The sequence below is a fragment of the Urocitellus parryii genome, chromosome 2 (assembly GCF_045843805.1).
Source record: "Urocitellus parryii isolate mUroPar1 chromosome 2, mUroPar1.hap1, whole genome shotgun sequence".
NCBI classification, from domain to species: Eukaryota; Metazoa; Chordata; class Mammalia; order Rodentia; family Sciuridae; genus Urocitellus; species Urocitellus parryii.
The window spans coordinates 183711269-183734620 of NC_135532.1; the positions used below are offsets into that span (position 1 = coordinate 183711269).

Consider the following 23352-nt stretch of genomic DNA (forward strand, 5'->3'; position numbering starts at 1 on the left):
AGCCCATAGAGGAAGTAAATGACTGAACTACAGCATGAACCCAGGCCTTTCTGTCTTCTAACCAGAGCTCCTTTAGCTCCCCCAACTTGCCTCCAAAACTAGACATTGTACTTCAGGTACTGAAGGGGTTAATTGGCTTTTGTGGGCAAGTGTGGGGACCCAACCTCAACATAATATTGTTTCTATGGGGAAATGTGCTCAGAGTGACAAACAACTGGCTTAACCAAGGAACTTTTGTAACCTGACCTATCATAAGTTGGGCACTGCCTCATGTTCAGAAAGGCTGGTTGTGGGAGAGAGGGGATCAGGCACATTCAGCCTCCATCCCCTGACTCCATGATATCATTCCCCATCTAGCTGTGCATCTGTCTCTGTCACATCTACAAATAGCCCTAGCAGTACCTCCTGCAGAAGGTAGCTGTCAGGATCAGACAAGGGGGACCCTCGGGTGTGTAAGGCAGCTAGCGTAATTCAGGCATGCAGTCAACACGTGAGACTGGGGTCAGAGATTCATCCCGACAGCTGAGGGCCAGGTTGAGTTGGAGAAAAAGAGATGCAGAGAGCCAAGGCAGAGCTCTGTAGGCCCTGCTTGGGGTCCACCTGGCAATCTCAGCAGGGTGAAGTATGGACCTGCTTCCTGACTTTGTCTCTGCCCCCGGCAGGCAGTTCCCCTTTATAGCCTTGGTTGGCCAGGACACAGAAAGCAGCCTTCCTCTGCAAGAGGCTCAGTTCTAGCAAAAAGCCACTTTCTCAGGCCTTTGGGGCTTATGTTCCAATAAGTTGTCCTCACCTACCTGTGTCTTAACTGTGCCCATACGCCTTCAGGTCCTGGACTGAGCAATACTGCAGACATTCCCTCTGCCCTCCCCATTCCCTTCCAGGCAGGGATTTCTTTTTGTCCCAGTATTTGACTTTTCTCACTGATAAATGTTCCAGCCAAACTGGCCTAAAGGGGATTTTCTTTCCATGAATAACTGAATAACTCTTTAAAAGGAGGAGGGATTACCAAGAAAGAGCCAAACTCTGAATATTTTGTCTTTTTTCCTTTTGGATGGGGGAAGGGAGCTACTTTTTCCTGGCAAGGACAGATACTCACTAGGAAAACACCCTAGAGACTCAGACTCTCCAGAGATTCTTTTTTCTCCTGACAAGGTGTTGCCTACCTTGCCTGCCTCCCAGAGGTCTCTCCCAAGACCCCCAAAGTGGTGGCATTTATACCATTATGGCAATTCTCTGGTCAGGCTGCAGGGTCTGTGTCCACAGAGAAGCAATGTCTGTGAGCATGTTGGGTAATCTCAGATCATGAGTCTCGGCGAACCTTCCCATGTGACTCTGCATGTGCCCACACGTGCACACACATGTCTTCGTGTGCTGCATTGGGGGAGGATCCAATTTCAGACTTTGGCAGTCTTCATCATGCTTGGAGTCCTGCCCTTAGGAGGAGGTATTGTCGGGTGCCAGACAGAATTCGGGAGAGCCTATCAAAGGAGCCTGTGTGGGTAAATGTGTCCATACTCCACAGAAACAAACTTGCATGGAAAAGAGAGTCACGGCTCTGAGGTCATACATTCTTTGATGCCTGGACTTACCCTGAAAGATGGGAGAAAATGCTGTAGACAAGAGGCTTGTAGGTTTGGCCCTTTGTTTACTTTGGGCCAAGTGTAGTTAGAGTTGAAAGACCAATTGGGAGGCCAAGACAACAGACTCTCTGATGAGTGTCATAGAATTCCAAGCAATCAGAGAGCCTCCAACCCTGAATTGGGATCTGTGGCCATGTATGGAATCTGGGTAGTAAACGTGAGCAAACCCAGCCCACAGCTTTGAGTCACGATCTTTTGAGACTTGGGTTGATTGTCCCATTTCTGCCAGATGCCTCTAGGGCATAGTAATGGAAGCTGGGCATGGAGGAGGTTGAAGGGGCAAAGGATTAGGACTGGAAGTCAGGAGCTGGCATTTTTTTTTCCAGCTCTCTACCTCCCAGCTGCACCATCAAGGAGTGATCTCAGTTCCTAACAGTTACCATGAGGATGCCGTGACTTACAAGAGAATCACCATCCAGTCCTGGTGGAGAGTAGTTTTGTACTATCAAGTATTTCTGTTCATAGCCCACACTCCCCATATTGGAGGCCATATTGAATAAGATTTTTGTCACTCATAAAACTGTTTTTAGTATAGTAGTTTTCCCATTAAAAAAATTTTTTTTAGTTGTTGATAGATCTTTATTTTATTTATTTATACACAGGGCTGAGAATTAAACCCAGTGCCTCACACATGCCAGGCAAGTGTGCTACCACTGAGCCCCAACCCCAGCCCCGCTAGTTTTTCCATTTTTAGTATTCAAAATCTATTTACTATTCAATCAGTATCTCTGGCTACCAAGCAATGTAAATGATTTAATCATATAAAAAAAAGGAATTTAACCCATTAGTTAGCCTATGTCACCTTTATTAAGTAATAATAATTATTATTATTGTTATTTAATAACAAATAACAAAGTTATTTCTATTCTATGTGAAGACATGTTGACGACAACTCACAGATTTTATTTATATTTTAAAAGACTCCTTGGAACCTGTGATCCCTTGGCTGGGAATCCCTGAATCCCAAGAGCATTTAAAATGCAAACAATCTGTCATCTGTGATTTTACAGGTAATTTTTCACATATGCAAATGACTTAAGAAGTGTCTTCAGAGGTTAAGAGGATTTCATACCTAAACAATAAATTACATCCTGAGCAAGTTTCTCCCTCCAGTATCAGCCTTTTTTTCCCCTCTTAGGCCCTTTCTTGAGCTCTCCCCGCTTTCTTGCTCCCTGTGTTTCTGCCCACTCCCTCCTGATCTCTGGTCATCATTCATCACCCTAGATTTTCCTGAGTGCCATGAACACCCGTCTTGTCTCAAGTATGGAACAAAGCCAGAGAATACCTTGCTCCTTGAAGCTGAAAAACACTGAGCCAACACAAATCTGTTGGCAGGAGCAGCAGGCACAAGAGTCCGATTCAGAGTACAAGAACAGCTATTTATAAAGCCTCCTTCCTGATTGCTGGGTTTTCACTTTCCCTTGAACCGAAGGGGCCACTGCTGCGCCTTGGGAAAGATTATTCTATCCTCAGCTCCGTGCCTGAGGGTCACTAAGGGCCCATAATGATGAGCAGTGAGGACAGAGGATAGCATGCAGGGTGGATTAGAGGTGGTGATAAGCCCTCTGATGGCCCCGGGGCAGCTGAGTGTGCGGGTGATACAGATGGCCTCTGCAGCACCTGTGAGGTGACAGTCACAGGCCCCTTCCTGGCCTTAGAGTCCACCTGCCTTGTTTTGATTTGTTTTAATTCTTGATGTAAACTTGGGTTAAAACAATTACTAAACTTCCAAAGTCTTTGGGGATTCAAATAACATAGGATCTGGCAGGTAAAATGCTCTCAATATTATCACTAACATTCATCATTCAGTTATATATAATTCAACTGTAGTTGCAGTTGCCCTTTTGGTGTTTCTGCGATGCCTGCTTAATATGCTGGATTAGGATTTACCTTAAAAATCTTATCCTAGTTTAGTTTCTTCAGTGATAGTAGCAATAACACCACCAATAACCCAGCAAACCCAAAAGGATATTATGTGAGGTCATTTGTTTTGCTTTTTCATTGATCTGAACTTATGAAAATTTATAATTAATGTATAGAAGTGGCCTGTTGGCTAGGTATAGTTTTCCGAGATGTGTAGGGTTTGTCCTATACAATGTTCTCTTAAAAATTTGAATTAGTTTCCAGCACTAATATTCAAGAGATTTTACATTTAAAAATACACATTTCTGATTCTCTTTTTAAAATGACAGCTCTGGTCATTCTTGTGCCACAGGGTAACCACTGTGCAGCCCCTGGGTCCTCCCACCCTGTCCTGTGTGGTGTTACCTTAGACTGCTCAATGAGCTTGGAGAAACCTTAGAAATCAGAAAAGTTAATGAAACTGAGGCCTGGAAATCACAAGTGACTCTAGTAGTGTCGCATGATGGTGTGTATGAGAACAGAGGCTGGCAGGCAGCCTCCTGCCTGCCAGACCAGCATAGCCTCTACCACCTGGTTCTGCCCCCTACACACACCACCATCCCATGGGCAGCATGTGTAGCCCTGCAGGTCTCCCAACCTGACACTGACTGACATCGAGGGCCCAACTAACTATTTGAGTCATGAGCTACTCAGGGAACCTGATTATCAAAGCCCAAACCACAAAAAGGAACACCTTCACTTCAAGGGATTCTATTTCTAGAAATAACTATAGTGTTCTCTGTGTAAACTTTTGAGCCCAAAGAAATGTTTTCATGTTTTGACTTCTGACAACTTCAAAAGTCCATTGCCTTTAAAACTTCCTTGATTCTCAGAAAAGGGCCACTAGGAGCTCGTGTTGGTGGGGGGAGCTAAATGCATTGCCTCTGCTGGTACAGATGCCCAGCAGCTAGCTTGGTTTCACTTACGGGCACCCTTGCACCAGGCTATTCATAGCTATCATGATGACCACGGATTCCAGCCTGAAATGGCTGACAAACGTAAAAGAACATTTTTAATTAGTCTCATTTTTCCCCCTCATCTGTCAAATGAAAAGATTCAACTAACTAGTGTGCAATTGATGTTATTTTCTTATAAACCACTGGGAAATTAAGACAACCGAGGAACAGAGTCAATCTATGGTGTCACTACTGTTATTTCTCATCCCTCTACATGGCTGAGAGCCCCTTCTAGCCCAGAAGAGGATCTTCTGCCTCAAGAATGAGTTCACCTGGGTAGACTGGAGCCTGACCGGGCACCTAGCAGTCTTGTGGATCTGGGAATCAACCTCAGGACAACTGGTTCAGGATTAGTCACCTCCAGCTGAAAGGTGATTATGAGAGGGAAAGAAAGAGTGGCCAAAGTAAACTCAGGAAGAGAGATGCGGAGGACGTGTTCCAGCAGCCATTAAAAACATTGTTAGTTTTATTTTCTTCAGAAAATATTGGCCACCTGGGATAGACCCCCACACTGCTCCTGCCCTTGTCCCTGTGGCCTAGGGGCACTTCCCGGGCCTTCCATACCTCTTTGGAGCTTTGCAACCTTCACAATTTAGATGTGTGGAAAATAGTATCCCTACTTTGTAGAAGAAGAAATGAAGAGTCAAAGAACTTAAATAATTTACCCACTCAGGAAGTGACAAAGTCAGGCCTAAACTCTGGCCTTGCAGCTTCCAAAGCCAGGTTCTCATTCAATGCAAGATGAAATAGAAGCCCAAGGCCACATGCAGGAGCATTCTTCAATGAGGGCAGGAAAGTGGCTGGGGAATCATCTTCAAAAAAGACAGAACATCTGGGGCTCAGGCTGTGTGGCTGGCAGGCAGGCAGGAGCTGTGTCTCCTGCCTCGAACTGTAGGATATCCCCTGCCTCCAGGCTCTTACCAGAGGCCTTGGAAAGGTGATGGTGTCAGTGCCATGCTGCTGAAGGGAGAGGAAAAGGAGGAAAGGAAGACGAGGCAGAGGAGGATCCAATATTGAATTTATCGGTAGCAAGAGTATCTACCTCCCAGGGTTCTTCTGAGAAATAAATGGGGTAAGACATGAAAATTTTTTAACAAAGTACAAAAACCAAAGGGCCCAATGGCAGGCATGGTGGCCCATGCCTATAATTTCAGTGGCTCAAGAGACTGAGGCAGAAGGATGGAGATTTCAAAGCCAGCCTCAGCAACTTAGCAAGGCCCTAATAAACTCAGGGAGACCCTATCACTAAATAAAATATTTTTTAAAGGCTGGGGATGTGACTCAGTGATTAAGTAATCCCCAGTTTAAAAAGAAAAAAAAAAAGCCGGGGCTGAGTTATGGCTCAGTGGTAGAAGACTTGACTAGCATGTGTGAGGCACTGGGTTTGAGCCTCGGCACCACATGCAAATAAAGATATTGTGTCCATCTACAACTAAAAATCTTTAAAAAAAAAATGTCATGAGACTAGAATGCATTCACTTTTAACCAAAAAGTGCCTGTGTTAAAAGGGGACAAATAGAGACAAGCCTGGTGGTGCACATCTGTAGTCCCAGGTACTTAGGAGGTTGAGGCAGGAGAATCACAAGTTCAGGGCTAGCCTGGACCACTTAGCAAAACCTGTCTGGAAAACAAAGAAAATCACAAATAGAAGCTCTTAGATTTTGAACACATAGTCTCCTATGGGTCAGTGGTCAAATGTTAGAGTCTTGGTGAAGCTGTTAAAAGCATGTAAGCTCTGTGAAGCCAGAAATCCTGCCTGTCTTACTCGTCACTTACCTCTGGGTCTTACACAGACCCAGAATTATTATCAATAAATGCTCAGTGGTTGGATGGATGGACAAACAGATGAATGGATGGGTGGGTGGGTGAGTGGATGGATGGATGGATAAATGGATGGGCCAAAGCCAAAACAATTCTATCCTTCACTTACAAAGACAACCACCCCCGGAGAATTGATCTCCAGTGCCTCTCTGTCAGGAAACGGTACCTGTCATCTATCATGCTATTTGAGACAATACTTTAGGTGTCACTTTGACTAACCTTTTCTCACTCACTTTTCACAATTAACCAGCTCTGTCAATTCTACCTCCAAAATTTTAGCTTATGAATCTCCCCCAACACCTTTTACCTTTATACAGGCCCTTCCCAATTCTCTCCTGGATTCCTATTTCACATTCAAACTATTCTCCAAGTCTCCAGTCTCTGTTTCACTCCTTCCAGTCCATTCTCCATAGCTGCACAGAATAATCTTTAAAAAATACAATTATGCCAGACACATTAATGTATGCCTATAATCCCAGCAACTTGGGAAGCTGAGACAGGAGGATTGCAAATTCAAGGCCAGCCTGGGCAACATCAAGAGACCCTGTCTCAAAATTAAAAAAAAAAAAAAAAATTAGAAGGGCTTGGGATGTAACTCAGTGGTAAAGTGCCCCTAAGTTCAATCCTCAATACTAAAAAATATAAAAACCACAAATCTGATCAAGTCACTACTACCTCTACCACCCCCATTTTGACCTAATGTTGGTCCATGACTCCCTGTGGACTTTAAGATCAAACCCAGACACCTAAGAGCAGCATCTCTGTCTTCACAATCTTGCCCCAGTCTGCCTCTCCAACCAAACCTGGCCAAGTCCCACCTTGAGTTCTAATTCATTGCCTGGTGCTATGGTTTAAATGTGGTTTGTCCCCACGAAACTCATGTTGAGCCTTGGTTCCCCATGTTAATGATGTTGAGAGGCGGGGGTGGGGTGGCCTTTAAGAGGTATTTGGATTATAAGGGATCCATCTTCATGAAAAAATTAATGTAGTTCCCTTGAGAGTGGGTTGTTGTAAGGCACATTCAGCTTCCTTAATTTGTTCTTTCTTTTTCCTTGATTTATTCTTGCTTCCTCTCAAACACGTGTTCCTTCCACACACACCCACTTCCCCTTTTTGCTTTCCCACCATGATTGTTGCAGAAGCCAAGCCAGCACCATGCTCTTGGAACTATGAGCTAAATAAACCTTTCTTTACAAGTTACCCAGTGTCAGGTATTTTGTTAATAGTAATGGAAAACAAACACCTGGGCTTCTTCCTCTTCCTGGAATGCTTGTCCTGCGCCTTCTCTGCTTTCCTTGCACATCCTACTGACCTCTACCTGGCATCCCCCATAGGATGCTTGCTGCAACTTCCCCTGACCCGTCTAAGATTTGGTCTGTGCACTGGGGTATATCCTTCCCCTGATATACCCCAGTGCATTGTACTGAGTGCATCACAAAATGGTCTGCTTCCTTATCTGTCCTTTCAGATGCCTGTTTTGTGGAATGCTGCATTTGTTCTGGATAACATCTAGTACACCCTTTCCTGGTCCCTGGCTCAATGAATGTTTGTTGAATTATAAATATTTTGTCTCACATCAAACATGCACTTTCTCAGAAGCATATTTGCAGTCACATCATATCTTTGGCTAATCATGTGACTAGTCAAGATAATGAACCAAGAATTTGAGTGTGGTCTATGACTCTGGAAAAAATTCTATTAAATTAGTCACAAGAGGGAACATATATTTTAGCCAAAAGTCAAGACACTTGATCTAACAAATATAATTACATGTTTTTCTTGCTTAGAAAATTATGACTATATTATAATCTATAGCTACACAATAAGATCTATCATTTTTGCTCTATTGTTATACAAATATGTCAACTCAAAAGAACTGAACTAATACTAGCTAATAGTAAGTAGCTAACGTTCTTGGTAAGCAACAAGTATTATGTGCAGCACTTTGCTATTATCTAATCTTCTCAACTATCCTTTGAAGCAGATCTTATTACCTCCATTTCACAGATGAGAAAACTGAGGTTTAAAGAGATCAATCAACTTTCCAGAGGTAGCACAGTGGATGAGTAGTGCAGTTGATCCCCTCTGTCTTTCTGCAATACTGACCTACCCATGACTTCTTCACTTTATTAGATCATCAGGAGAACCATGCGTGGGCAAAAAAAAAAAAAAAAAAAAAAGCTGTGGCTTCCAGAAATTTTTATTAAAACTCTAAATCTCCTGGCAATAACTTTCAAAAGCCATGATTCAGACCAGCAGTGGTACTTGAAAATGGAATCACAGTGCAAGTCTCCTGGCCACAAAGATGCTTTTGCTGCCGGAGAGGGATACTTGGTGTTATGATGATCTGTGTTGTTCCCGTTACTTGGTCTCTTCCACCACTGATTGTTAAGGCAACTGACTCTTGTTCTCTCCTCCCTGAGAAGTCCACTCCTTTAGGCCTAATGAGTTCTGTTCTTGTCCATGGTGTTCATGCACTGGGATCTACAGCAATGTTTCTCAAAGTCCTGTCCACAGACCATACACATAATGATCACCAGGACACTCATAAAAATGCATATTCTTGGGCTCCACCCCACAACACCACAGATAGTCCCCACAGATTGGAGCCCTGGAAGCAGTGTTTTAATCACATTCCCTAGGAGATTTGTATGCATACTAACATTTGAGAACTATGGGTGGAGTCTCCCTATCCTTATAACCAGCAGTGTTATAAAATGATCAGATGCTCCAACCTTGAACTACCAAATCGGAATCTGCATTTTCACACATTTCTGTTCGGAGAACCCCTAATCCAGAATAATACTTGCCCATGTTTTTTAACAACAGAGCATGCTTAAAAATGGAAAATATTTATTCCTGACATTGAGAATACAGATGAGAATGTTTTCTGGGGCTCAGCCTGCCCCAGTCCCTACCTGCCACCCTGGAGGCAGAGGAGAGCCGTATATCAGGCACATACATCATGGCACGGTAGATGAGAAGCACTGGTCTAAATTACTCCGAGTACTTCCAACTTTTTAATGAGGCCTAATTCCCTACACCTTACTTACTCTTATTTCCTTCTTCATTTATCAGGTATTTTTATGCACACTAATGGTCAAAAAGTCTACTTCCCAGCTGGGTGTGGTGATACACACCCCTAATCACAGTGGCTCAGGAGGCTGAGGCAAGAGGATTGCAAGTTTAAGGCCAGCCTCAGCAACTTAGCAAGGTCCTAAGTTTTTTGTGTTTTGTTTTGGTGCTGGGAATTGAACTCAGGGCCTTGTGCATGCAAGCCAAGCACTCTACCAACTGAGCTATATCCCTAGCCCAAGGTCCTAAGCATCTTAGTGAGACCCTGTCTCAAAAAAATAAGGACTGAGGATGTGGATCAGTGGTAAAGCAGCCCTGGGTTCCATCCCTGGTACAAAAAAAGGAAAGAAAAGAAAAGAAAAAAGCGCTAATTCCCAACCAATAAGATCTTAGAAATCTTCATACAAATGGAAGAATACATTCTCACCTCCAAGTTCTGGGTAGACTGTTGAAGAAATGCAGAGAAAATGTCTGTCATTTTGATGAGTCATCTGCTATGGCCGAAGGAAAACCTGAAAGAAATAAGAGCCTTCCTCCCTCTGGAGAATGCTCCTTCCCTTGGTCCACAAATCTGAGGACAGAGGATTAGCAACATTCAAGGTGGCTTCCTCTCTCCTGAGTGCCAGGAGGAATGTGATTTTGTTTAATCCTTCCTTAGCAAAATCTGTCAGCTTGTAAACTGGACAGGTGTCCCTTCTCTTAGCCAGACCCTGATAATGGGGTGACAATTGGGGTGGAAGGAATGGAATACCTTCAGAAACACTTCCTGGTGAGACCATCTGATCAAAACCACCAAGTGTCAGGCACACCATCTGACTTTGCAAAGCCCCAGCTACATGAGAACCCCATTGATTGCTCTTCTCTCTCTCTCTCTCTCTCTCTCTCTCTCTCTCTCTCTCTCTCTCCCTCCCTCCCTCCCTCCCTCCCTTCCTCCCTGCCTTACCCCTAAAGAAAATGTCGAAAATTTTTAAAGCTTAAAATGGTGAACTCCTACTTTGAAGCAAATTCAACATCTACCTCTAAATGAATGGTCACCATGGTCTAAGCAAATAAAATTGGGGGCAGGGGTGGCTACTGCTACCAAACAACTCTTCTGCAAATCTATTGCTTCTCTCTGCTTCCCCCAAACAGAGAACAGACAAAGCAGCACGTATGTTGGCTATGTAAGTGTGGATCTGTCTTTCCTCTGTCCTGATTGCACACCCTAAGTCTCAAAAGGCTTCCCTTTGTACCGCAACCATACCCAAAAGAGGGCTCTGCCTAAAGTCCCTCTGAATTAGTAGTAGAAAAGACAGTAGTAGAAAAGACAGAACATGTTGTCATTTGCCACCTCTGGTCGATTTCCCATGGAACTCTTTTGATGCAGTTCAAGACAAGCAAGACTTTCTCCTGCTTGCTTCAAGTTGCATCAGGAAAAGTTCAGAGAAGTTCAGTGAGCAGTTACCAGTTCACCCAGAGTTGTCCTGATGTATAAGAAATGAGTGGGTTTTCTCTAAGTTGCTGGCAAAAACACTTGGTAAATGTTGTTTCAATTCCTTGATCATCCGATTAACAAGTGCTAAAAACGTAAGGTTAGGGAATGCTGGGAACTTGGGCCACCTGGACCAAATAACCTAACTCTGTTCCTTGACCATTTCAAGTACAGAATATTGAGCCATCTCTCTGCTCTACGTTCCAGGATGAAGAACAAGCTGTGGTACTTTGAATTTGGTACCTCGGAGACCTTTGCAGCCACCTGCAAGAAACTTCACGACCACATTGAGTTGGAGGTAAGCTCCAGGTGGGGAGAAGTTTTCTTGAACTGGTTTCTGCTCCTGGAATATCGTATGTGCATTCTCAAGAATATATCCTCTCTGGTCCTTAAAAGGAGAGCCAGAGTGCAGTCTATTTTTGGTGCTCTGTCCTGTCCCCACACACATCCACGACCTTGCCCAGAGGCCTCTGGTTGTTGGGCCTGTCCAGAGAATCCTTGGAGCTCTGGGACCCTCAGTCCATTCTGGTCCTCAGCCATCTTTCAATGTGGCCCAACTGCCTCCCTCCCCCAAAAAAGATAAGGACAATTACTACCATCACAGGGTGAGGGGCTGCTGTCAGGTAGAGGCAGTGTCCCAGTCTAGAACTGGTGGCTGTGAAGCAGCAGAGGTGAGGGGTTTGGGGGTTGAGCTTTGACCAAACAGTCCCCAGCTCACCCACTGGCTTCAAGGAGCAACTCCCAGATGTGCAGCATCAGCCTGATGAACGTGCAAGCTGAGCAGCCACAAAGCCCCTGTGTTCAGAAGGGTCCTTGTTCCAGTGCTCTTATGTTTTTTTGTTTGTTTGTTTGTTTTCATTTTTTGGTTTGTTTGTTCATTTTGTTTTGTTTTTCACAAAATTCCTGTTCAGAGAACCCCTATTTTTAGTTATAGATGGACACAATACCTTTATTTTGTTTATTTAATTTTTTTTATGTGTTGCTCGAGATGAAACCCAGTGCCTCACCTGTGCTAGGCAAGTGCTCCATCACGGAGCCACAACCCCAGCCTGCTCTTCTGTCTTTGTCCTGAAACTCTTCATAATTTTTAAACAAAGCATTCTGCATTTTCACTTTGAACTGAGCCCCACAAATTACGCAGCTCATCTCATGGGTGCTCTGGTGTGTTCCTAATTCCTCCAGCACTTGTTGCAGCCTGCCTCAGATGGCTTGCCTGTCGGCGCCCCTCCCCTGGTAGATAAGCAGCCTGCTTCTCACCCCCACCCCTCTCCAGGCCTGCTCTCCCAAGTCTCTCATGAGATCTCTCCTTAGTCTCTGGCTACCCGAAAGCTCCAACTTCTGTGCACACCCACTGTCTTCATGCTGGGGCACCTCAGGCTCTTGAGTCCTTAGCTTTCCTTGGGATTCAGGCCTGTAGACTCCTCTCCACTTGAGAAAAAAAAAAAAAAAAGAAGTGAGAGGCACCCAGAGAATTCAGCCACCCTGGGCTCCTCTGGCCTGGTCTCGAAGCCTCCCTAAAGGGTACTCGGAGCTTGGGGCCTGGGCATCCCTTTGAGAGGAGCATTAGGCCAGAAGCACTGTGGGAAAGCCCAGCCACTGCCACTCCCTGCCGGAAGGGAGGCTGTGTGCACACTCCCAGGGAGTTTTCACAAACAAACACTAAGCCAGAGGTTCTGAGCAGCTCTATTTGACTCATCTGCCTGCCTGCCTCTCCCCTTTGGTTGCTAGGTTACTGACACCAGGGTGGGAGGCACGAATCCTTGGCTAATCCCCTGTACTTCTGCCAGCTCAGTCAGTGGGCACAGAGGCCCAGGAGCCAGGGGCCTGTGTCCCCAGGTGGTAGATGGTTGAAGTCACCTACACCTGGGAGAGGCTGAGAAGCCAGCCTTCCTCTATTTACACACAAACACACCATCAGGGAACTGTGGCTGAAGGAGGAGGCTTTGGCCAGGGTACTGAGTGTGGCTGACAGAGATCTGTGTGCATTTTTCCTGTTGGCACGATCGCCTGGTGGGATCTCTTTAAATATACCACAAGTGAGGGACAGCCCTGGCCTAACCGCGGCCAGCTGCACACAGCGACTGCCTGTTCTCCCTGCAGCTGGCCTTGACCTTGTGCCCAGAATACAGCAGCTCAGCTCTCCTGCCTCTGTGGCCCGCCCTCCTGGCTCCAGGCTGGCCTTGCCCCACTAACCCCTCTAGGTCTAAGACACAGCAGCACTTCCTCAACCACACAGGGGGCTGGTGGCTTAGTAGCAGAAGACACTGGTGGCCTCTGGAGGAGTGGAGTTGTTCACACTGTGGGTTGTTGGGACTTTTCAAAACACTTCCTGTTTTCCTTATCTCCCTATAATGAGTCTTTTTAGTATTTATTCATGAGGGTAAGCTGGAGGAAGGGGGGGGGTGAGGTTGTCATGTGATGGTGGCTTCTGACAGCCCAAGAGATTGGGGCAGGCACCATTTCTGCATTCAAAGAATAGTGAATGTGCGGTCCACCCACTATTGTGTGATTCAGATGGAAACTGCGGTTAGTGGATAGGGGACAAGGCATTTGAGTGACAGGTGTAGAGAGAATGCAAAGCATAGCAGGTAGTTATGAGAGCATCAAGGACCTCAGGGAAAAGCAGGGAAAAGAATCTGTTAGATGACCTTCTAGCTCCAGGTCAGTGAGGCCCAGAACACCCCATGCAGGTATTTCTACCTCATTTCACTGTTGTTCAAAACCCTGCTACTGCTTTTATCCCAGGTCACTCCAAGGCCCTGTGAGCTAAGTAGGCCAAGGATTATTATATTATCACCTCCATTTTATGAAAAAGCAAAACAAGGCAGCGAAAACAGTTAGAAGGGTAAATAGAAGGAAGAGAAAAAAATAAAAAGGGACAAAGTCACATGCTTTAACTGCCTACCCTGACACATCCTCATTTGATAGGAAAACCAGCAAGGCAAGTATTGCCACATTTTTAAGATGATGCTGAGATACGTTCAATACTTGACCAAGACTTCTTTGCTGGAAACTGGGAAGAGAAGATTCCAGGTCTTCTGGAGGGAGTTGAGCAGAGATTTACCTACCAAGTGTCCAAACCCAGCAGATCTGTCAGCCTGGATTCACAGTTCTTCCTCCTTGTTCTGTGGGACTGTTGGATTCTCTCTCAGTCCAGGCAGCTACACAACTCTGCTGAGAAAAGATTTGCAAAGATCAGAGGACACACTCCTACTGCTCATTTGAGGAAGGAATCAGAGATTCAGGTGAACAGCAGGAGCGAGTCAGAGACAAAAACTGTCCTAAAGCTTACAAAAGATTTTTCCACACAGCATCTCATTTTATCTTGACCCTCAGGACACGCTGCGCAGATTTCCATGTCCTCACCCTGCCGATGAGGAAACTGCGGCTGAGGGGTTTGGTGACCTGAGAAAGGGCACAACTGTAAGGAACTCAGGGAACAGAGAGTGAAGTCCATTATTTGTTTTTGATCACTCTAGTCAAAGGCTGGTTGGTGAAACTAAAGCCCAGATGAGACTATGCAGGGAAGTTCTCCAGTGAAAGCCATTCACGTGGTTTACAGACTCTCTGAGGTTAGTGGCTGGCTGAGAAGAAATAGGAGACTTGATCCCATCTCTGAAATAAAGCTCATAGCCCAGCTGACAAGAGAAAATGGCCCAGGAAACACAAGAGGACTGGTTAATATAGTGCTCACTTAACTAGTACAAAGGAAACTAGATCCAAAGAGTCTCAGGCAGCCACTTGGGTGATCCCAGTCAGATCACTCTGAACTCCGTTTTGGCAGCCCAATGACTCAAGCAGGGAAGAAGGTGACCCCAGATCTGCTGCTCACATGCAGACAACTTGGCCAGGGCTGGCATAGTGAAGGGGCCCCAACTCACAAGGCCTGGGATTAGCTTTGTTCTGTTCTTGGGTTAGGTGATTCACTAAACTATGTCTGAGTCTCAATTCACATCTGTAAAATGGGGTAGAAGGGAACTGACCTATCTCACAAGACCATTATTTTGAATTAAAGTTTTCAGGGGTTGGGGGTTTTTTTAATTAATTATTTAATTGATTTTATTTAATAATTGATAGGAAAGTTTACTTATTTATTTTTAGCACTGGGGATTGATGTAGCTCTTTGTCACTGAGCTACATCCCCAGCCCATCTTATTTTTTATTTTGAGGTAGGCTCTCACTAAGTTGCTTAGGCTGGTTTTGAACTTGGAATCCTCCTGCCTCAGCCTCCAGAGCTGCTGAGATTACAGGCATGTACCATGGCACCTAGCTTGGGGTTGTTGTTTTATTTTGTGTTTATTTAACTGGCAGTAGTGCTAAACATCTCCCTAAATCTGCAAAGCAGCCTTAAGTGGCAAGTGTCCTAATCACCTTTCCAGAGCAGGGAGATAGGAGGCTAAGAGAAAGTAAGGAGCTCACCTGAGGTTCATGACCTATGAGTGGTCAGGTCAGACTTCCATCCCAATTTGCCAGAAACCCAAGAGTGTCAGGGTAGTAAAGGCCCTTGAGAAGCTCAGTCTGGAGCAGATATTCTCAACCTCATATAGGACCTATCCAGTCTGCTAATTATTCACAGTCTCATTCATTGTGACATTTCAGGTAATGTTAAAATCAGGCATGAGATTTTTATCTTTATCAGGAAGGGAGCATTAAAAATATTGCAAATGGTCTCCATAGAAAGAGTGAGTATAGGGCTCTACCTGAAACAGGTGCTGGATACTTTGCTTCCAAGGCCTCCTCTCAGGGTGCTCTCCAATGCCTCTTTGCTTCCAAAGAGGCCCTTTATATTTATCCTAACCTGATTTCACCTGCATAAACAGGTGAGGAAGGCTCACAGTGAGTCATCTCCCCCACCCCAGGCTCAGAATAGCCTTGCAAAGATTTTTAGATGTGATCATAGTTAGGTAGAATAAACCAGGCAAACTTCAATTTGAACATACATTTTATATTCTACAGAAATAGTTCATTTTTCTGCCTAAAAATAAGAACTTCCCCAATTCCTTGATATTTAATCTAATCTTTAAAACAATGTTCACAAGAGAAGGCTAGCCAGTTCCACTAAAATGAACCTAATACTGGGAAACATAAATGCAAATCTAGAAGCTGTTCCCAAAAAAACCCAGCCTATTTAGGGATCTCTGTATATCAGTTACCCCTTTTGAGGATTTAAAAAATAACAGAAAACTATTGAGGACAGTTTTATCAAAAAGTCCCACTTCCCCCTCACTCAGAATTGATTTTTCAGTATTGTATCTTTATTTCCTTTTGGTTTTTTTCACCAAAGAAATAAAATGCTACAGGTAAACCTGAAGTCCACCCCCCACTCCCTTCCTGCGCTACAACCTGCATTGTTCACTCACCATTGGTCCCTGAACTCTCTTCACACTGATATTGCTAAAATTGGTTCCTTACTTTTACCTGCTCTCTAGTGCTACATGGATTTCCCAGCCACTGTTGGCAAGGAGGAGCGGAAATGGGAACTCTCAGAAATTGCTGGTGGGAACCTGTGTGGTAAACCCCCTTGGAGAGAAGTTGGGCAATCCACACTAAATGCATTCATAGACTGTCTGACTCCAAGGTGCTTCTCACCCTAGAGCTGGAGAATTCCCTGCATCTGAGCCTGAGATGAGCATGGGAGTGCAGTGCAGGATTTTTTTTTTTTTTTTTTAATAACAAGACAGAACCAACCAGGCCCGGTCTGATGGTGCACGCCTGTAATCCCAGTGACTCAGGAAGCTGAGGCAGGAGGATTGCAAGTTCAAAGCCAGCCTCAGCAAACTTAGTGAGGCCCTAAGCAACTAGGCCCCTAAGCAACTAGATCCTCTCTCTACATACTCTATCTAAATAAACTACAAAAAAGGGCTCTGGTGTGGCTTAGTGCCCCTGGATTCAATCCCCAGTACCAAAAAAAAAAAAAAAAAAAGAACCAACCCAATTGACTGTGTTAACCTAACACCTTAAAAAGACATTGAGTGACTCTACCAAATGCCATTGAATTCTACACTTCAAAATGATTAGTTATATGTTCTGTGAATTTTACCTCCAGAAAAAAAAAAAATGGTTTAAAAAACAGGTGTGAACCAGGTACCATATCATGATCTGGGTGGGTCTCACCTATGAGAATCCTAAAATCTAAAGTAACATTAAGCATAGGTATGTGTGCATAAAGAAGCTTCATAAAAAATGAGTCATTCCAGACACAGAGGCACAGGCCTGTAATCCCAGCTACTCTCAAGGCTAAGGCAGAAGGATCACAAGTTCAAGGCCAGCCTCAGCAACTATCAAGACAGTACCTCAACTTTATAAAAGGCCAGGGATATTGATCAGTAGAGCAGCCCCTCTCCATTCAATCCCCAGTACTAGAGGGGAAGGAGTTAAAAAAAAAAAAAAAAGAGTCTTAATCAATTTAAGATTAGGCAGATTTCTTGAGCTACTCCAATCCAATCCAGTGCCATTATTTTTCAAAAGAGAGAAATGAAGGACTTTATAGGTTAAGTAGCATGACCAAGTTCACTTAGCCAGAATGTGACAGAAAAAGAACCCATGGCTTTCAAGCTGTAAGAGGGCCATTCTCTTATTCTGCCTTGGCATCCACACACTGGATTGCACACTCTTAAATCAAAGGGGAAGAGATCTTTAAGCCTAGGTGTCTTCTGTTGGGCTATGAACCTTCTCAGCCTGGGCAGGTAGAGCCTGTCAGAGCTTGGAGTAAAGAAAGTAAAAAGTGACCCCTCAACCCATCCACCCCGCCACAGTGAATAAATGGAAGGGAAACCTGAGAAAATAAAAGGGGTGACCAGATGGTGCATCAAACCCTAGAGGCAAAAGTAGGACTAGAATGGTCTTGAGAGAGAGATCCTCCTTCTAGTCTGTTCCCTTCCCCACTCAAGTCCAGGGCTCCTATGTCTCTACCTGGCTTTCTTCCTGCTCCCTACTAATATGTGATCTAACCTCTTTCCCTTGCTTTGAAAAGTAATGCAAATGCCTGGTTAGAATATCCTGAAATACAGAGGGGCAAAAAAGAAAAGTAACCACAATCTCACCAATGGATCAGCACCACTGGAATGTTGGCCGCATTACAATCCCATAATAACATTAGCCCTCTCCCCTCATGTCTTTCACATCAGGCCTCCTGAGAATCTCTGTGATTGATTCTTTGGTTTTGTCAAATCGTCATCCATTTTTAAAGGCAACCCATCATCCCATCTCTCCATTTCTTTCAACCATGCATTTGCTACCAGTTTCCTTGGCTGATGCTTAGAATTGTTCCGCTGACCAAGGAGAAATTGTTTCTGTCAATTTTCCCTTAGAAAATCCCATTGTTCACTTGCAGCTCTGATACATAACTTTTTTCTCTCAAAAGACCTTCTTTTTTATTTCTTAAAATGTGTACCCTGTAGTTCACTTCAAGTCTCTATTCATCCATATGCTTTTATTTTTTCAGTTCTTTCCCATTTTCTTTGTTCCTGGTGAATTGCTTTGATTTTCTTTTGTCTTTAGATTCCTGGCAATATATACTTTTGTCTTCCAAAGACTTAGGAATAACTTTTAAAGATGAAGTCTAATGCTCACACTTTCTCAAAGTAGTTGGGTAATACATGGTAGGTGTGATAGACAGGGCCCCAGGAAATCTTAGAGGACCAAGGCTGGAGGTCACATGATTTACAAGCTGTGTAAGAACCCAACAGGTTTCTGGAAGATGCTGTCAGCTAACCTCTGCCCCCAGAGGGCTTAGCTTTTTAGCCAACAAGGTTTCTTGGTAAAAGAATAACTTTTCCCAAGCCATGACTACCAAACAAATACATCTTTTAAGTCATAATGAACTGCGAGGCCCCGTCAGTAGGAAATGTATTCATTCTCTGAGACATTTTAGAATATTGAAAAGAATCCATGATCCCCATCACCATCTCCAGAGACTTGGGGACCTCAGGGAGGAAAACACTTCAATTTTTTTTTCCTTTTACAAGTGAACTGTTAGAGAATAGTATATACAAATATGTCCTGTTGGCTAGAGCAGATAAGTCTGTTTTCTTAACTCAATATGTGGGGCCATAAACTTGCTGATCCTAGTGTTCATTAGAAAAGGAATAAAGAAAATAGAAGAACTGACTCTTAAGGAGAGAGCACCCTCTCTTAAAGAGCTAGGTACCTTCAGTAAGAGATGTCCTCTGCATTAAACTTCTGCTTTCCACCTAATACATGTATCTGCTGAGTTGATGAAATGCTTCCCATCCAGGACTTGGCATGGAGATTAGGCAGTCAGCTTTCTGAAGCAAGGTCTTTCTTATTCATTCTGTATTCCCAGGCCCATCACAGAGGCTGAAGTGAAGTACTTCCTCCGGAGTTATTTGTTGATTGTAAAATTAAACCAGAGTGTGAAAATCCCATAGTTAGTGTGAACATTAATAGAGATTGCCACTTGACCAGCCTTAAGTCACACCTTTCTGTTGGAAGCCACTAGCATAAAAGGGACTCATCCTGCTCCATTTGTAACACAAAGTAGGGGGTGGCAGAGCTTGCCGCCTGGCACCTGGGCCTACTCCTAACCCTGCTCCAAGTGGAAAGACCTCCCACGCCCTGTTCTGAGCTGTCACTGGGATCTTTGAAAGTAGCAGAGGGTCTGGGACAACTGAGAACCAGGACAGGAAATGCCAGGGTTCTCCCACCTCTTTCCCACCAGAATTAAGACTGTGAGTGGGCAGAGCCCATATGGCAGCAAGGGTGCCGGGCAGTTGTGGGGTTGCAGGACATCATCCTGCAGGGCAGAAGAAGGGTCTCCATTCTGAGCCCTTTGGATTGCCCAGAGGCCTAACTGCCTTTGAGCCCTGCAGGTTCCTAAGGCCACCAGCTTTACTCTGCCTGCAGGAGAATTGGGCTCCTCAGAAAACCTCTTCCAGCCCAGATTGGTCTCAGCTCCTCAGACAGGCAGCAAAACCGATTAATCTGCACCCAGAGCAAGAATGCCTTAACACACCAGGGTTTTTCTAAACTAGGGGAGGGCAGAGTGGTGGATAGGAAAAGACTTTGCCCTCTGTCCAACTCTGAGGCAACCCACCACCGTGAGCTCTGAGAAACAGCAGTTCTGTTTTGGAAACTGGCACCCAGTGCCGGCTCACTCCTGGAAATGAATTAGGGCCCCCCCCACCCCCAGCTGCAATGTTCTACTTCCAGTGCCTCTGCCAACACCCCCTTCCAGCTGCCCCTCTCAAAGGCACCATTGTGCCTGCCTGGCACAGCAACAGAGGAGGGCGAAAGAGGAAGAAAACATTTTCTGCCCATGGGATGTTCTTAAGCAGGTTGTGTGTACATGGCTTCCAGGCCGCATTCCTTGAGCCCACACAAACCCGCCAGAACTCCATCATCCCTGTCACAGATGGCAGCCTCTTTCCAGTGTAACTGGCCCTCCATGGCTCACTTCGCATCAGAGAACGCGAAGCACACAGCTGGGTGGAAAGGGCTGGACAGAAGCGGGGAGGGGAGAGTCACCATGACACTTTCTCACTCCAGCACACTCCAGCCTGCCAAAGCACATTCTGAACTGGAATCTCTGAACTGGAAGGGGTAAGTCCCACTTACTACTCAACAAAAGATTCATTCTAGCACATTCTGATAAGTGGGCCTCCAGCCTCCTCAATACTCTAAAGATAGGAAGAGGAGGCTCACTGCTTCTCAGTAAGCGTGTTCCATTGTTGGACAATGCCGATTTTCAGAAAGTTCTTCCTAAAGAGTTGTTCCTCACCCTCTGCTTCCCTCGTGGGCACTTGGTACAACACTTGGAACAAACTAGGTACATGGTAAGTGTTTGTGCATTGAACTGAGTGGATTCCTCACTCATTGGACTTCTTTTCATCCTCCACAGTCACACAGAACTTCCTTCCTTGGTCCTCTACATGACCCCTCTTCCTAGGCTGAAGAAGTGTCTTCCACATTGCTTCCCATTAATCTTCACTACACATCCCCAGTTCCTTATATGACTGCATTTATAGACCTATAACTATCCCAACCACTCTTCCCTTGAAGGACTCCATTTTTTTTCAATGTCTTCCTTAAAATGAAAAATTGAGGGCTGGGGATATAGCTCAGTTGATAGAGTTCTTGCCTAGCATGCAAAGGCCCTGGGTTCAATCCCCAGCACCATAAAAATATAAAATAAATTGAGCCGAATGTGGTGGCACACACCTGTAATCCCAGCAGTTTTGCTGAGGCAGGAGGATCAGCAACTTAGTGAGGCTGTAAGCAGCCTAGTGAGATCCTGTCTCTAATAAAAAAGTAAAAAGGACTGCTGATGTGGCTTAATAGTTAAGTGCCCTTGGGTTCAATCCCTGGTACCAAAAAGACTGAATCTCTTGTATGTAGAGTATTCCCAATGTGGTCTCATAGGTAACAAAGCACACGATTTACAGGCATCCTAAGTTGGACTGGCTTCTTGGTCTTGCTGCTTATCCTCATGCAGGAAATCTGCAGGCTGTCAAAGATAACCAGAAACCCTGATAAATATGGAGAAGGAGCTTCCTTAGTTTCACTGTTTCCTCATCTATAAAAATGAGGATACAAAACTGACATTTCAAGGTTGTAAGGATTAGACATAAAATACATGAAGTGCCTGGGTCCTAACAGTTACTCAATAAATCATGTCAATTAATATTATGTAACATATATGTGTATTAGTATTATTATCTAACTGCTCACAACAGACATCAGCTCCTAAAACAATATAAAACAACCTCTCTGAATATAGAATGACCTACATGCCAGGACAATTTTTGTACGTAGATAGTACTAGACTATTTTTCCAATAAGGCTGTCACCCCTCATCAGCGGCTCTCAATATAGTGCCTTTTCTTCCCTGACAAAATCAGATTATTAACACTAAAAGCATTCTCTCTAGTTCTTCTCTAGGGAAAACAGAAATCATTGTTTGAAAAAAAAAACCCTGGCTGTTTTTCTTTCACTCTCAGTAAATTTCTCTATTCTTGCCACATATCTTACAGATCTGAAAATATCTACTTCCTTTTCTGCTTTGTTGCCTCCAGTCAGTGGGGTCCTAGATCCTCGATTGTGGGTACATCTTTTCTCAATTTTCCTTTGGATGATGCCTTCTGGTCCCTTGAAATTTACGATAGTGGGAGTATTTACACCATAGAACACAATAGTCAGGGCTATTTTTTTTTTCCCAGAGAGCCCGTTATTAAGCATTTAGCAGCAAAAGTCTGCTTCCAGCATTGATCTGCAATGAGGCACCTTGAGGACAGGGACTCTCCATCCCCAAGGTCCAGCAGAGAATAAGTAGGCTCTCATTATTGATGGATGGATGAACGCTTTTGTCGTCTCTTAATGCCTCTCTTATATGAAATGTGCCTTCTGTGCCCTGTTCTTGCTACCAGGTCTTTGAGCATGGATGTCCTTTAGCTGTTGATCAGAGGACCACTTCATGCAGACTGGATTAACCATCCATAGCTCTTTCTATCTGGGACATTCATCCACTATATTTGATCACTCTCTTCATCCAGAGAGGCTTGGGGGAATTCATCTGGAAGGAAGGAAATCTTGCCAGATTTCTTCAAGGAACACCTTGGTTTCCATATTAGGATTTCTCCACACATTCTTCCTTTCAATTCACAAATATGTTGGACACCTGATATGGGTAAGACACGCCAGGATCTATGGAGAACACAGAGCTGCATATGCTCTGGTTCCCACCTTCCAGGAGCTTCAAATTTCCTCAGGTACAGGAAATTTCCATAGATGAGGGAAAGTAAAGCAACGCAACTTTAGAGAAGGGGGAGATCATTTTCTTAATGATTCATTAACACTAGAGCACTCAGAACTGCTTCCTAGAGGAGATGCTTCTCTGCTGGCAGGGTAGGATTTTACTAGGAATAAAAGAACAGGTGGACAACTTAGGCAGTCTGCAATAGCAGAAAGAGAAGTAGGCCCAAACTCCGTGGGACCCAGCTAGCAGTCTTCCTTATCTACTCTCCTCTTTCCAAACCAAAGGAGACTTTCCTGGGTTAGCATTCCCAGTGACTTACACTCCAGCCTGCCAAGCCAACCAGAGGGCACCTCCTCTCCTCCCACCCTGGCTCTTTTATGCTTCCACTCTAAAGGAGCATCACCACCCCATCCTTTCCAGGCTCTACAGGCCCCTGAGGTTGCTTGGGAAGTTCATTGATGCTGTCTGCCTAATATCTCTGTGTCCTGTTCCTTGGAAAAAAGGGTAGGGAGGGGAGAGGTAGTCAGGTGTATGCTAGTTACCTCTCTGCCCTTCAGTGACTATCTGAGGCTGTAACATGGAGCCCAGGCCTCCAGGGAGGCTACCCTCAGTTCCTGCTCACTGCCACCCCAGCCCAATATAACCCCTGTTCAGTTGTATCCAGACAACAGCCCACTCCTTCCCCTCTGAAACAGAAATATTGTTTTTGCTAGAAATGGGTCCAGTATTTCCTCTTTCCTCTTCAAGAAAGCTATACTCTTCCCAAGTCTCTGA

The 23352-nt window shown here is 44.6% G+C and overlaps 1 protein-coding gene across 5 annotated transcripts in view; it reads left to right on the forward strand.

Annotated features, from left to right (window-relative positions):
• Dgkg (diacylglycerol kinase gamma) overlaps positions 1 to 23352 on the forward strand; it is a 153838-nt gene that overhangs the window by 85748 nt on the left and 44738 nt on the right. For all 5 annotated transcript variants that reach the window (XM_026389347.2, XM_026389349.2, XM_026389350.2 and 2 more), the window contains one exon: positions 11073 to 11163. In XM_026389347.2, the coding sequence (XP_026245132.2) occupies positions 11073 to 11163 (91 nt within the window). The remainder of the gene's footprint in view (positions 1 to 11072; positions 11164 to 23352) is intronic.